We start from the raw sequence: 15,919 nt of genomic DNA, 5'->3' as shown, positions 1-15,919 counted from the left end.
ATTGGGAGAACCTAACATGAGGTCAGTGGGGAGAAAAAAAATAGAGTCCACAGATAGCTAGTGTCAGCAACACAGAACAAAATATAAACAAGTGTGTTTGGTGCCAGGAGATAGTAGCTGTCAACTGACGAAAATAAAACCATTTAGTTTTATGTCCTTTACTTAAGGGGAAACAATCAATGGATTGGAGGAGTACAGTGCCTCAGAAGCAGTGGAGTACTCTTTCCAAGGATGTTTGGGCAGGAGTGAGTTGTATAGGTTGTTAAAAGCAGCAACACAGAAACAGGGCATTATTGGTTAGGAGGTTGGAGAGTTCTTCATAAGGCTACCAGGTCAATTAGGGCATAAGGAAAATGTATTTGGCTTAAATTGATTACCCTGGGGTTGCATATCTGACCTTATTTAGAACAAGGATATCAGAACAGATTCTTGGTGTTTGAGGACTGACTGGCTGGAAATACTGTGTTTCTGGTAAAGCAGAGCATTTACAAGGACACGAAAGTTATGTAAGTTTTGGTTTGCTGACGTGGCACCCTAAGTCCTGCAGAGTTCCTCCTTTTCTCTCCAGCCCCACTGCTGCTCTTCTGCCTTTGTTTGGTACCATAATCTCTCAGTTGACCTAATGCAGTAGCCTCCTAACTGGTCTTGCTGTTTTCTCTCTTGTCTGCCTCAAATCCACTCTCCACACAATGGCCAGAGTATTGGCTTTATTATATAAATGAAATTCTGATCATGACACTCCTTTAATCAGATGCTTCCAGTGGGAGCCATTAGACAATGTGGTGAGTTAAGATCCCTAGGTATGCTCTACTCAACCTCTCTTGGGGGTCAAGTCTTTGGGCTACACCTTGAAGGAACCTCTTTTTCCTCACAGGGAGTTAGGTGCTGGTCAGCTGGGGTTGGCTATAAACACAGCCATAGGAAATGGACATCTTTAATTTTAAGCCTGTAGTGTCTGACTCAAATATTATTTCTTGATAGACGTTCATGTGTGAAAATTGTTTCCTAGAACTTTTTCTCTTCTGTTTTCGTACTTATGGCTCAGTTTGCCAGCTAGTGAACCTTAAACAATTTTTTAAAATTATCTGTTTCTCAGACCTCATTAGGACAGTGTTTCACCGTGAGGGGTATGAGAACATGCTAACCCCAAATATGCCTCCTTGGCGTATGGATTATTCTTTTGAGCTAAAGGCCACTGCGAACCAGCAGGTGCAAGACAAGATTTAAAAACAGGGGACAAGTTTTCCTTTCGTAAAGGAAATTTATATCTATAAAGGAAATCGACATTAGTAGAAGACACTGAACAACTTGTAGCAATAAAGGGGGCACTGACTTAAATCTGCCTGACAAACTTCATTGTTCAACCCTTGCTTACCTCACTTTTCCTGCCACCTCTCCATAACTTGCCTCTGCTCCCCTTCCAACCTTCCCCAGAAGCCCCAAACACCTTTCCTTTAGCCTAAGATGGTATCTAGTTGTAAATTCTAAACACCTCTTGGAGTTACACATCCCCTGAGTTTCTCTCATGTATATATAAGATATATACATGCTAACAAACTTCCCTTGTTGGTCTGTCTTTTGTTGAGCCCCAGCAAGAACCTAGAAGGGTAGGAAGAAAAAGGTTTTCTTTCCTCCTCTATGACTATATTCCATTCTCACAGTATAAGTGATCCAAGTCCTCTTTCTTCACTTTTAATTCTCCTGTTGGCCTAGAAGAGGTTTTTTTCTACCTTAGCACTACTTTGGGCAGAGGATAATTCTTGTCTGTGAGAGAGGCTGCCCTGTACACTGTAGGATGTTTAGCAGCATCCCTGGCATCCATCTTCGAGATGCCAGTATCATGCCCACACCTGGTTGTGACAACCAAAAATGTCTCCAGAGAGTGCCCTGTATTTTTATTTGCTAGATCTGGCAGTCCTACCTGGGGAAAAAAAATCATCCCTGGTCAATGTTCACTGGCCTAGAGACAAGTGCAAGTGTTTCGCCACTTGCAATGAATCAACTGCTTTTTTATTATTTTGTTTTTAGTGTCATCCGTCCATTCAAACAGTTCATCTTTCACAATTATAATGAGTATTGTGCCTTTAGAACCAGATTGTCGGGCAGGAAAAAGAATTTTCCCTCTACCCTTCTAGGTTCTATGGCTGAGAATCCGCCTGTAATAAAGACAGATTAACAAGAGGAAATCAAACGGAAGTTTAATAACATGTATACCTCATGTACACATGGAAGAGACCCAGGAAAACTCTTGGAGATGTCCAAGCCACCACCTTAAATACCTCCTTCAGCTAAAGACAAAAAAAGATGTCGGGGGAGGGGCCGTTATGGGAGGTGACCGAGTAAAGCACAGAAAACAAGGGTAAGGGTGTTATGCAGATTTAAGTCAATGCCTTCTCCATTGATAAATTTCCAGAAGTCAGCCTTTTCTTCCTGGTACAGTGAGGGAGACACTTTTACAAATGGAGAATTCCCTTATAAATGTAAATCTCCCTTACAAAAGGGTAAATTCTACTGCTTTCAGAGATCTGCAGTTTTTCAAGAATAATCAATTCAAAATAATCCTTATGCTAAAAAGACATATATTAGGGTGACACATTCTGCTACCCTTTGTCAGGAAGGTAAAAAACCTTTCCTCTACCCATCTAGGTTCTTCTGGTTGGTCTAAGAATTAAGTTGACAAAAGACAGATTAACAGGAAAAAATCAGATTTAATTTTGTACATATAGGAACCCAACATACATGAGAGGTTCAGTGACAGAAAAGTAAAATAAGGTATGTGTGCCATCCTGAGCTAGGGAATGGGACAGGGGCCTGGGGTTTCCAAGGACAGGAAGTTCATTCACAGGATAATAATAAAAAAAAAGAGGACATGTTTAATAATTAAATATTTGCCCTGCCATATTAATTGGGCCACTTAGATAAAACTTACCTCCAGTAATAACGTTTTTCTGGGAAAAACCCCCAACTTAAGTTCTTCTAGGTAGTTAAGGGAGGGGCAATAGTTTCCCTTGAACCCTAGTTAAAATTATCTGTTTCTCAGACCTCATTAGGACAGTGTTTCACCATGAGGGGTATGAGAACATGCTAACCCCAAATATGCCTCCTTGGCATATGGATTATGTTTTTGAGCTAAAGGCCATTGCGAACCAGCAGGTGCAAGACAAGATTTTGATCTTGATTGCCTTTAGTGCAAAATAAACCTCATGCCAAAGTGGCACATTTTGGGGAAGCTTGTCCTGAACCCTTACACCTTCAAGATGCAGTCAAGGGAGAGATGCAGAATCCAAATAGAGGAGTTGTGGTCCTGATAAGAAATTAGAGAAGGCTCTTTTTTAAATTTTTGGCCTCACCGCGTGGCAGGCGGGATTTTAGTTCCCTGACCAGGGATTGAACCAGTGTCCCCTGCAGTGGTAGTGCAGAGTCCTAACCACTGGACTGACTGACAGGGAATTCCCTAAAGAAGACTTTTGAGTTCAGTTAGGGTGAAAAGAGTTTGCAGAAACTACAAATTAGTTAGAAGAGGTTACAAAGAAAGCTAAAGGGGATTACAAAAGATTTGCATAAGAGAGTGAAGGATTTAAGTCAGTGGGAAAGACGCTTAAATGTCTTAGGAAATAAAGAAATGCAAAATGAAACTAAGCCAAAGAGGAAGTCAGCTGCAATCTTAGTGGGTATTGCAGGCTTCCGTCTCCAACAGAAGAATTAGTGAATTCTTAAAACTCCTGGGAGGTTGGCCCCAAAGCTAAGTCATATATATATATATGTTATATATATATATATATATATATAGGTTATATATATATATAGGTTATATATATATATATAGGCTCAGGCCTTAGATCCTGGCACCAAATCTTGGCCACAAAGAACCTTAACTGATCACATCAGTTTGCTTGGGATGGTTGAACGCTTTCTCTCATGGGTGTGTGTATAGGTGTTTTAATTCTGGGAAAGTTTAGCACTTTGCTGTGATTGTGTTAAGTTCAGAGAAAATGTGTGAATATTTGGTACCATATTTGGTATATAAAATATCTACGATGTTTAAGAGACTTGGCATGTTAGCACGTTTGACCAAGTGGCCTGGTGTTTCCATTTAAAATGTATAAGAGAGTAATTGATGTATAATAGAGTAATTGATTTTAGACTTATGATTTTAAAATGGAATGTTATAAATTGACTAAATTCGAAAACAGTATTAGAATGTTTAGGATGACGTAATATTTATTATATTAGAGTAAGTTTAGTTTATTAGTTTATTAGATTTACAAGATTGTTTAGCTGGGAAAGTATTACTCTAGACTCAGAATTAAAGTGCTTATAAAGGAAAATCAAATATGGTAATACTATAAGTGTAATTTAAACTTTTTAGTATAATTGAATTCACTAGAATGTAAATGGGACTGATATTTCAAAAAGTTTAGGGTTTTTAATTTGAGTTGCTCAAACTTTACTCAGAGATGCCCTTGAATGTGATTATGAGCACATTTATGTATATAAAATACTATAGCTCATAAATTTACTTTATTATTTTAATTAGTCTATATTAATAAAAAAAATCAAGGAATAATAAATAAACTTATGTGTGCATAAAGATAGCAATAATCCATCAGTTTTAAAGATTATTTTTCATGAAGGTCAAGTCCTATGCAGACATATATGGTTCTAACAAGCGAGTTTGTTTGCACTTAGCCTTTCTCAATAGCCACTGAAAACCAGATTTCAATTAGGAAATGTCCTAAACACAGTACCCTGTTTTGAGCCCTGAGTCCTTTCTGCCCGTGTGAGAACTTTTCTTCCCCACTCATCTTTGCTTCCTTTTTTCCACATGTCACCACTGGCAGAGTAGGTATGACTCAGAAACCGGTTCCTCGGGGTTGTAACAATAGTTGATGCACAACTTGGGTGATTCATTACCCGGTAAACTAATGCCCTTGTTTCATTGGGTTGGGCTCTCTGGAAGGTGGTTGCTGTGTAGGTTGCTGGAAGAACACTCACAGGTGTGGAAAGAAAGGACTTGCCTCCTACCTGGGCTTCTAGGGACCTTTCTCTCGACTGGGAAGGATTTTGATGTTAATTGGAAATACCTCCAGAAGATTCAAGAAGCTGTGAAATAAGTCTGTGAAGGACCAGCATGGGAATCCTATACTCTGAGGTATGTAACTTCTCTGGAAATAAGATTCCCAGGATGTTAAAAATCGCTCATGCTTTTCAAATGGAATTTCCTATCCCTATTAATGTCTCCTTTTCGTCTAACTTTCTGTAAGAGCATTAAGTCAAAACAAACTCCAGTGTGCTAGTCTTTTTGATATTTTAATATTTTAAGGCAAACTATTTCGCAATCCTAAAACTTTAGCTAGATAGTAGCTAGTAGAGAGCCATATAGTATACATGTCATGATGTCCAGATGTTTGAGGGGGTAATTTGGATCTGTAAAATGAAATTTTTGAAAAGGGAGTTAATGGAGTTGTGTTTTCTGATGGCAAACATCCAGAGGACAAGTAAAATTGTCTTCAACTGGATTTTCTAAACAGACTAAAGATAGCCTGGCTCTTTTATGGAAATGTGTGTATAGAGTAATGCCTTTCCGCTTGATATTTGAAAGGAAATTCACCTCTAGCAATTACTAATAAAGTCTATCCCTGTATAGAAGAAGGATAAAAACAGAATGTAGTTTTGATATTTTGAGTTTTTTCTTTTCACAGCTGATGGACACAGAAATGCTTTTTCCTGTATTGAGAGTAACCTATTAGAATCAAATAGATTTTTAACAACGTTTCAAAGGAGTACAAGAGAGTGATGTTTAAACAAGAGTCCAAGAGGTGTAATGACGTTATTATTCATGATTTGCTCCCTTTCCTCTCTGACACAAATAACCGGTCGGTCCGCATTTCATTGCAGATGCTCAACAGAACCTCTCTGGGTGCTTCTTCTAATATTAGAGGCAGTTTCTCAGTGTTGGCAGTTATGTCTAATGCCAGGGGTGTGTGTGTGTGTGTGTGTGTGTGTGTGTGTGTGTGTGTCTTTCTGTAGTCAACTTTTCTTTGATTAGTTTATATTTCTAGATATGCCTTGCCCAGTGACTTTAGGCTAGTGAAGAACTCACATATATGAAAATGTCAACACATGTAATGTTCTAAAATGTTACTCTGGCCTTTCTTAAGCCCTAGGTTGCCTAAGCACCAGGAAGTGGAACTTGTTGAAAATGCAGTTTCAAGGGCCCCTACCCCAGAGAGTCTGTTTCACTCAGTTTGAAGTACGGTTCAGAAACCTGCTTTTTAGAGGAGCCTCCCAAGTGATTCTGATGTAGGTGATCAGTTTACCACCCCTGGGGGAGAAACACTGCTCTCCGCTAGTGCTTTTCAAATTTAAATGTGCATACAGATCACTTAAAGGTCTTGTTCAAATGCAGATTATAATTCTATAGGTCTGGGTGGGGCATAAGATAATGCATTTCAGCTCCACAATATGCTGCTGGTCCTGGACCATGCTGTGAGAAGCCAGACTGTAGTGTACAGTCTAGGTCCTGGAAATAATTACTTAAGGAAGTCTTTGCAGGAGCAGTGTAATTGTTTGTTGATGGGGTGTGGATTTGGCAAGTGGTTGAGTCCAGGCAAGGCATTGATACTTATAAGTATCAGTGAAAATATCCCCGGAAGTGGAATGAACTTTTCACTTTTCAGATATATTGAGGACAAAGCAATGTGGAATCTACTATGATATCTGAAAGCAAATAAAACAATCACACACACACGCACACACGTATACACACACCCCTAAAAGACCCTAACTTACCTAGAAGCTCATAAGTAATTACTCAAAGCTCATAATTAACATTGAATCAAAGATAGTGTCAACTAAAATAATATATGCACAACCTAAAAATTGAGAGTTATGTTTTATTCAGCGGACACACTGAGGACTTCAAGCCCGGGAGGCAGCATCTCAAATAACCCTGAGAAAACTGCTCCAAGGAGGCAAGGGTGAGCTAGGACAGATAGGAGTTTTGCAACAAAGGGTAGGTAGTAGGAAGAAAAAGTTACTGTTAATAAAAGAAAACTAGATATGTCAAGTTAAGGAATTTAGCGCTTTTCTATGTATGCGAAGATGCAAGAGTCTGGGCTCACTAAAATCACTCCTTTGATATGCACCTCAGCTATATGGGGCCAGGATCCTGTGTTTTCATATCCTGAGTTTCCGCAGGGCTCACCTTTGGAGTGGCTGCAGTCTGATGGCTGCTAGATGGCAGGTATTCTTTGTTTCCTTCCTGAGTTCCCTCAGGGCTCACCGGCTCACCTTTGGTGGCTGGTGGTGACTGCAATTTCTGATGACTGTGACATCCTTTGTTTACTGATATGGCAGGCAATATTGTATTTCTCAATAGTCTTAAGTAGTGTTGGGATAAATGGTGTTTCCATGCGACTCAGTATCACAAGTGATACTACTTTGAGTAACTCAGAGAGGTACTTAGAACTTGGGCTCACATAGCATCTTAACAAAAGAAAAATAAATTTTTAGAGGAGTGGCAAGACAAAGGAAAAGTACTTTGAGTTTCTAAGGCAGCAAATTGAGGGAAGGCAAAAATGTAGGGGAGCTAATGGAAGACAAGGTCTAGTTAGAAATTTTACTCTGTAGATTACTTTGGTAATTTTGTCCTTCCTGGTAGACAAAGAAGGGGCAACACCTTCACATATTTATGTCCTGCTTTTAGCGCTAAAGAAGGGGAGGGCAGAGAACATTCTTTGTATCTGCTTCTTCTCAATTGCCTTTAGTTCAAAATAACTGTTACACTAAGAGGTGTAAATTGGGGTGCATATTCTGCTACCCTCTAGAGCCTTGCATTGCTAATAGTTATGCTATTATATATATAGCATATATATATATATTTATTGAGGTATAATTGACATAACATATTAGTTTCAGGTGTACAAAGGAATGATTCAATATTTGTATATATTGCAAAATGATCACAATAAATCCATTAACATCTGTCATCACACATAGTTACAAATTTTTTTTTGATGATAACTTTCAAGATCCACATTCCTAGCTGCTTTCAAACATGCAACGCAGTATTATTAACTACAGTCACCATGCTGTACATTACATCCCAATGACTTATTCATTTTATAACTAGAAATTTGCACCTTTTGACCCCCTTCACCCATTTCTCACACCTCCAACCTCCTGCCCTGTCTCAGGCAACCACCAATCTATTCTCTATATTCATGTGCTTATTTGTGTGTGTGTGTGTGTGTGTGTGTGTGTATGCTTGTTTGTTTGTCGTTTTTCATTATTGTTGTTTAGATTCCACATAAAAGTGAGAGCATGTGGTATTTACCTTTTTCTGTCTGACTTACTTCACTTAACATCATACCCTTAAGGTCCATCTTTGTTTTTGCAAATGGTAAAATTTTGTTTCTTCTATGGCTGAATAATATTCCATTGTGTATATGTACCGCATCTTCTTTATCCATGTGTTCATCGATGGACATTTAGGTTGTTTCTAATATATTTGTAAGAAAGAAGGAGAGAATGAGGGGGTGTCCCAGAGTGGGTCCTAACCTCTGCAGTAGAGGATATGCTTAGAGCTCAGTGAGACAACTAAGCTTGGATTGATCACCCCCAGCTATGCAGGCCAGACTTTTTTTTTTTTTTTTGCGGTACGCGGGCCTTTTACTGGTGCGGCCTCTCCCATTGCGAATCGCAGGCCCCGGACGCGCAGGCTCAGCGGCCATGGCTCACGGTCCCAGCCGCCCCGCGGCACGTGGGATCCTCCCAGACCGGGGCACGAACCCGCGCCCCCCGCATCGGCAGGCGGACTCTCAACCACTGCGCCACCAGGGAAGCCCTGCAGGCCAGACTTTTAAACAGGATTGATTCATTTAAACCAGGGATCCCCAACTCCTGTTAGGAACCAGGCCGCACAGCAGGAGGTGAGCGGCGGACGGGCAGGCGAGTGAGCGAAGCTTCATCTGTATTTACAGCCGCTCCCCATCGCTCGCATTACTGCCTGAGCTCCGCCTCCTGTCAGATCAGCGGTCGCATTAGATTCTCATAGGAGCACGAACCCTACTGTGAACTGCCCATGTGAGGGATCTAGGCTGCGCACTCCTTATGAGAATCTAATGCTTGATGATCTGAGGTGAAGCTAGCGCTGGGGAACAGGTGCAAATACAGATTATCGTTAGCAGAGAGGTTTGTGTGCACAGAGACCATAATAAATCAATTGCTTTCAGACTCATATCAACACCCTATCGGTGAGTGGCAAGTGACAATTAAGCTGCGTCTTACAGAGCAGACTGGACATAAGCAACAGATTTCGGGTGTCACTGTCTCCCATCACTCCCAGATGGGACCATCTACTTGTAGGAAAACAAGTTCACAGCTCCCACTGACTTTGCATTATGGTGAATTGTATGATTATTTCATTATATATTACAATATAATAATAATAGAAATAAAGTGCACAATAAATGTAATGTACTTGAATCATCCCGAAAACATCCCCCCTTCCCCCCGTCCATGGAAAAATTGTCTTCCATGAAACGGGTCCCTGGTGCCAAAAAGGTTGGGACCGCTGATTTAAACCCTTATCACACATATCTGTTCATGCTATTTACAATAATAACAAGTATTTAATTAGGCCTTTATTATGTGCCTGGCTGTGTTCTAAACATTTTAAGTGTATTAACTCATTTAATACTCACCCAACCATATAAGAGAGTCACTATGATTATCCTTATTTTACAAGTGAAAAAACTGAGGCAAAGATAGTTTCAGGAACTGGCCTAGAGTTATGCAGCTAAAAAGTACTTACTGGCTAGAGACCTGTTTACATTCAGGGAAATTGTGCTCGTGTCCTGATGAACATGCTAAGTTCTTTCCCTAAAGCTCTCTCAACAGGCATGTCACCCTCCACAAATAAGCTGGTCTTAACCACTCTGCTCTTCTGCCAGCACTCTTCCCCGCGAAGTTACACTATTTTCCTTTTCCCTTTGTTAGAAGAATAGGGTGAACTAAATCCAGGTTCCAAGAGGTACATTTTACTCCCACCCTGTAGAGAAGTGTTGTGCACTGCAAAGTATTACAAAAATTAGAAGGAAGGAAGTTGTATAAGAACTTAAAGAGCTCAAGAATTTGTGCTTAGGAGATCTATAGAATCTTCTCCAGGCTCTTGTCCTTGTCAGCGGGGGAAACAAGGCCTTAAAAGGAATATCTAGAAAATTATATTACAATGATGTATCCCTTTAAACTTTGGGAAAGTCTAATGTTAAAGTTACCTATGAACAGTGGTACCCACACACACACATACACACATACACACACACATACACACATACACGCACCTTAATATTAATGTTTTAGGAATATATCTGTTTTTCACATAGGAAGATGTTACCATAGAAAAAGAGCATATGGTTTAAAGAAGAGGGGGATCATATTGAAATATACAGTGTCCAGAGAAAGCAATTTAGGCTGAGCAGGGCTTTTTGGGAGAGCTGGTACCATCGAGGAGGAGAGCTCAGGGGGAACAGGAATAGAGATGCAATGAATGGGAAGGCCATTGGACTGGAAATCCAGGAAACCTAGAATTTAGTCCCTATTGTGCCAGAAACTCGGGGCAGTTAGGGGAAATCACTTAACCTCTTCTGGTCACAGTTTTGATATATAAAACAGGATAGCTGGGTGAGGTCAGGTTCAGCATGAAACATTGTGTCCTTCCAATGATAAGGGAAAAGGAAAGGGAAAGGCAAAGGCAATTGAAAAAAATGCCTCCCTCACAATCTCTATCTACTTAGTTTGTGTATTGAACCCTTTCAAGATTTTGGCATTGTATATTTATTTATTTAAAAAATTAGTTTATTTTATTTATTTTTGGCTGTGTTGGGTCTTCATTGCTGTGCACAGGCTTTCTCTAGTTGCAGCGAGCGGGGGTCACTCTGCCCTGCGGTGTGCAGGCTTCTCATTGTGGTGGCCTCTCTTGTTGCGGAGCATGGGCTCTAGGTGCGCAGGCTTCAGTAGTTGTGGCCCACAGGCTCAGTAGTTGTGGCTTGCAGGCTCAGTAGTTGCGGCTCGCAGGCTTAGTTGCTCTGCAGCATGTGGGATCTTCCCAGATCAGGGCTCGAACCCGTGTACCCTGCATTGGCAGGCGGATTCTTAACCACTGTACCACCAGGGAAACCCTGGCATTGAATATTTAAAAAAGAGCACCAAATAGCTTCTATCCCAATTGATTTCTTGATTCTTTCCTTGTATATTTTAAGTATTTTACAAGTGATAATGTGGTACTAAATCACATTTTAAAAAGGAAATGATAACTTCAATGTATGAACAGAAACTGGCACTAAACATTTGTAAATATTTATTCATTCACTCAGTCATCCATTTATTTAATCAACAATATTTATTGATCACATACTATATTCCAGGCACATGCTAGCTCCTGGTACATAGTGATAAATAAATAAAGAGTAGGTCTTGACCTCTTGGCGCTACCAATGTAAAATGAATATACAAATTAAAAAAAAATAATTGTAAGTAGTGAAAAGAGAAATCAAGGAAGCAACAGGATAAAGAGAGAGTATATAAGAGGAGTGTATATATGTAATTAGATTTGACCTGAAAGGCTCTAATGAGGTAGTGACATTCGAGCTGAACTCTGAGAATACGAATCTAGTCTTGGGAATCTTGGGAAGAGTGTTCCGGACAAGGGGTGTATGTACGGAGAATCTGAAGCATGGGAAGTTGGGCCATTTGGAATAACTGAGTGGTATATGAAAGGTATGGGTGAGAGCAGTTCATCTAGGTACAGGCAATAAGAAGTTTTATTGTCTATTCCGAATTTAGAGACTAATAATACTGACTAAAGGTTGATTTGCTTTTTGTCATCACGGTGCTCCAGTAATTCTAAATAATGTCAGTTTAACATGGTCATTCCCACCCTTGGGCAGCCATTGTTTGGCAGAAAGTCCTGGAGCCCAGGACGCAGTGAGAGTGACACTACTGCTTCCTCAAAGCCCTGCATTTACGCCTTTGGTGGTCTGAGGTAGTAGGGAGATATCAGGGCCTCTGATTTGCTAGATCAAGCAGCTAGAACCCACCCTTCCTCTGCCCTCTCTCCTCATGATTGGAGGCAAAGGCTTTCTTGCCCTGCCCTGGCCTCAGAGCTTCTCAGGTCTCAAGTGTGGTAATGAAGCTTCTTTAACTTCCTGGATGTGAAGACAACATCTCCTGGCCGTGAAGACAACATCATGTTCTCAAAAAGACCTTGCTGGAGAAGGAATAGAAAATAGATAAATGTGTGCCCTTCCTTGATTTCCCCTTCACTGTTACTACTCCTCATAATCCAACCACTGCTGGGACCGTCCTTTATGTCACATGAAGGCTAAGTGGACCTAAGACACACAGACAAAATTCCTGTGCCTTTTTTATTTATCTGGAAGAAAGAATTTACTAAGAAATTTAAATCACAGTATGTTAAGAAATGAGTCATCAGAAGGAAAGGCTTGAGATTTATTGTACGAATAAAATAAAACCTTCATTATTATTCCCTAAGATTTCCTAAGTTGAAGAGGAAGAAAACATCTTCTTGCCTTTTCTGGGAAGACATTTCATTAGTGTACACGTTTATCTTGTACACTGTCTGAACCGTGTTGCATCAAAAAACACAGATTCTCCTCAGAAATTGATAAGGAACATTTTAAATGGGGGGGAGCTTCAGCATGGAGATGGTTAATAAGCAACTTATCAAGGCAGAGTTCCAAAGTCTGTTTCTTTAGACTGACAATCAGGGAGGATCCACTACACTTCAGGGGAAGCAATACTGAAAGTGGGGATGGTGGGGAAACTTTGCTTTTCAAGACCTCTGTTACAGGGCAAGCAGCTCAGATTCCTCCATGGTACTAAAATAATGTCAAATATTTTTCCAGCTGTGATATCTATTTTACTTGGAGCAGTGTAAAACACGGTTATGTTAAATAACCCATACAGAATAGTTTAGTTAATCATCAACAAACTGAACGTGTCTTGTGTTCCCCCTGAGGCACTTCTTAAATTTTAGGGCCTGGAAAAGGGAGATACAAAAGTGGGACTGGGGTGGGCCTCTAGCACCCAGTTATCAGCTGTTTTGAAAGCCAGGCACATACATACCCTTCCTCTTCTTCTGGCTGGTCTATGAATGAAATGGACATGAGGAAGATCAATAGGAGAAAATCAAACAAAAGTTTAATAACATGTATACATGGGAGAGACCCAGGAAAACTGAATAACTCACCAAAATGGCTGAAACCCTCACGTTAAATACCATCTTCAGCTAAAGACGGAGAGGGTGTTGGGGGTAGTGATTTGGGACTTTGAAGGGGAGGAAGGTAATTCACAAAAGATGAAAAAGTAAATGTTTGGTAAATAAATGTTTGCTGGGCCTGCAGAGACAATGGGACACAGAGTGGACTCTGTTCTTTAGGCCCCGCTGAGTTTCCCCCATACTCTTTGCAGAGATCTCTGCTGAAAGCTCTATTCCAGAACAGGGCCCCCTCACCCCCGCTTTTTTTTTAATTGAAGTAGAGTTGATTTACAATGTTGTGCCAGTCTCTGCTGTACAGCAAAGTGAATCAGTTTTACACATGTATACATTCTTATTTTTAATATTCTTTTCCATTATGGTTTATTCCAGGAGATTGGATATAGTTCCTGTGCTGTACAGTAGGACCTTGTTGTTTATTCATTCTAAATGTGATAGTTTGCATCTACAAACCCCCAATTCCCAGTCCATCCCTCTCCTTCCCCCACCCCTTGGCAACCACAGTCTGATTCCAACCAACAGTCTGTGAGTCTGTTTCTGTTTTGTAGACAGGTTCATTTGTGCCATATTTTAGATTCCACATATAAGTGATATCATATGGTATTTGTCTTTCTCTTTCTGACTTACTTCACTTAGTATGATAATCTCTAGTTGCATCCATGTTGCTACAAATGGCATTATTTTGCTCTTTTTTAATGGCTGAGTAGTATTCTACTGTATATATGTATCATGTCTTCTTTATCCATTCATCTGTCGATGGACATTTAGGTTGTTTCCATGTTTTGGCTATTGTGAACAGTGCTGCTATGAACATAGGGGTGCATGTATCTTTTTGAATTATAGTTTTGTCCAGGTATATGCCCAGGAGTGGGATTGCTGGATCATAAGGTAATTCTATTTTTAGTTTTCTGAGGAACCTTCGTACTGTTCTTCATAGTGGCTGCACCAACTTACATTCCCACCAACAGTGTAGGAGGGTTCCCTTTTCACCACACCCTCTCCAGAATTTGCTATTTGTAGACTTAAAAAAAAAAAATTATTTATTTATTTGGTTGAGCCGGGCCTTAGTTGCAGCACACAGTATCTTCGTTGCCGCATGCAGGATCTTTTAGTTGCGGCATGTGAGATCTTTAGTTGTGGCATGCAGGATCTAGTTCTCTGACCAGGGATCGAACCCGGGCCCCCTGCACTGGGAGCTCGGAGTCTTAGCCACTGGACCACAGGGGAAGTTCCTATTTGTAGACTATTTAATGATGGCCATTCTGACCGGTGTGAGGTGGTACCTCATTGTAGTTTTGATTTGCATTTCTCTGACAATTAGTGATGTTTTAAAATTAATTGTTATTGGAGTATAGTTGTTTTACAATGTTGTGTTAGTTTCTGCTGTACAGGGAAGTGAATCAGTTATACATATACGTATATCCACTCTGTTTTAGATTCTTTTCCCATATAGGTCATCACAGAGTGTTGAGTAGAGTTCCCTGTGCTATACAGTAGGTTCTTATTAGTTATCTATTGTATATATAGTAGTGTGTATATGTCAATCCCAATCTCCCAATTTATCCCTCCCCCAGTAATTAGTGATGTTGAGCATCTTTTCCTGTGTCCACTGGCCATCTGTATGTCTTCTTTGGAGGTCTTCTGCCCATTTTTCAATTGGGTTGTTTGTTTTTTTGCTGTTGAGTCATATGAGCTGTTTTGTATATTTTGGAGATTAAGCCCTTGTCGGTTGCATCATTTGCAAATATTTTCTTCCATTCTGTAGGCTCTTTTTTTTTTTTTTTTTTTTATAATGGTTTCCTCTGCTGTGCAAAAGCTTGTAAACTTGATCAGGTCTCATTTGTTTATTTTTGTTTTTATTTCTATTGCCTTGGGAGACTGACCTAAGAAAACATTGGTATGATTTATGTCAGAGAATCTTTTATCTAAATTCTTTAGGCAGCTGAGGGAGAGGTAAAATGACTTTCTGAGTCTTCAGTTTCTTAAAAATAATCAGCCTAAATTAATCCTCATGCGAAAGAGGCACATTTTGGGGTGGCAGATTTTGCTCCCCTACATCATTAACCCATTCATATATTTAAACATAATTGCTGTTTATTGAATATCTATGTCTATCTATTTATTGATGATAAATACATGTTAGCATAAGGCATGAAGATCAAACCTCAGACTTTCTGGCAAAAAATTCAGCTAATGTAAAGTTCTCTCTATCCTGAATATTTATCTTTCCTCCCTTGCTTTGGCTTTAGAACCAAACTGTCATTGTTTAGTAGGGTTAATTCTTCGACTTTTGTTCACTATCCTATCATCTCTTCATTCTCTTTCAGTAATTATTTATTTGATAACCACCTCTGCCCATATTCACTGGCTTCTATGTTTTTAAAAATAACTATAAGAGTAGCTCACATTAATTGAGGGTTTATTATGAGTCAGACCTGAGTAATGTGCTTCATCTATACAGTCACGCTTAATCCTTTCTGTAACCTGATAAGGAAGATGTGATTTTTTTTTTAACATCTTTATTGGAGTATAACTGTTTTACAATAGTGTGTTAGTTTCTCCTTTACAACAAAGTGAATCAGTTATACATATACATATGTTCCCATATCTCTCCCCTCT

At 39.7% G+C, this 15,919-nt stretch overlaps 1 protein-coding gene across 7 annotated transcripts in view; it reads left to right on the top strand.

Annotated features, from left to right (window-relative positions):
• Positions 1-4,969: 4,969 nt before the first annotated feature.
• Positions 4,970-15,919, top strand: part of ANKRD22 (ankyrin repeat domain 22) — a 31,517-nt gene continuing 20,567 nt past the window's right edge. For 6 of the 7 annotated variants that reach the window (XR_008616180.1, XR_008616179.1, XR_008616182.1 and 3 more), the window contains exon 1: positions 4,972-5,152. Coding sequence is in view for 3 of the 7 variants with exons in the window: in XM_055081122.1 (XP_054937097.1) it covers positions 5,132-5,152 (21 nt within the window). In the remaining 4 variants the exon portion in view is untranslated. Of the gene's footprint in view, positions 5,153-15,919 lie in introns of all 7 variants that reach the window. The other variant, XM_055081123.1, reaches the window with a different exon arrangement.

Source organism: Physeter macrocephalus, chromosome 20 (assembly GCF_002837175.3).
Source record: "Physeter macrocephalus isolate SW-GA chromosome 20, ASM283717v5, whole genome shotgun sequence".
Taxonomy (NCBI): domain Eukaryota; kingdom Metazoa; phylum Chordata; class Mammalia; order Artiodactyla; family Physeteridae; genus Physeter; species Physeter macrocephalus.
This window is presented reverse-complemented; position numbering and strand designations above follow the sequence as displayed.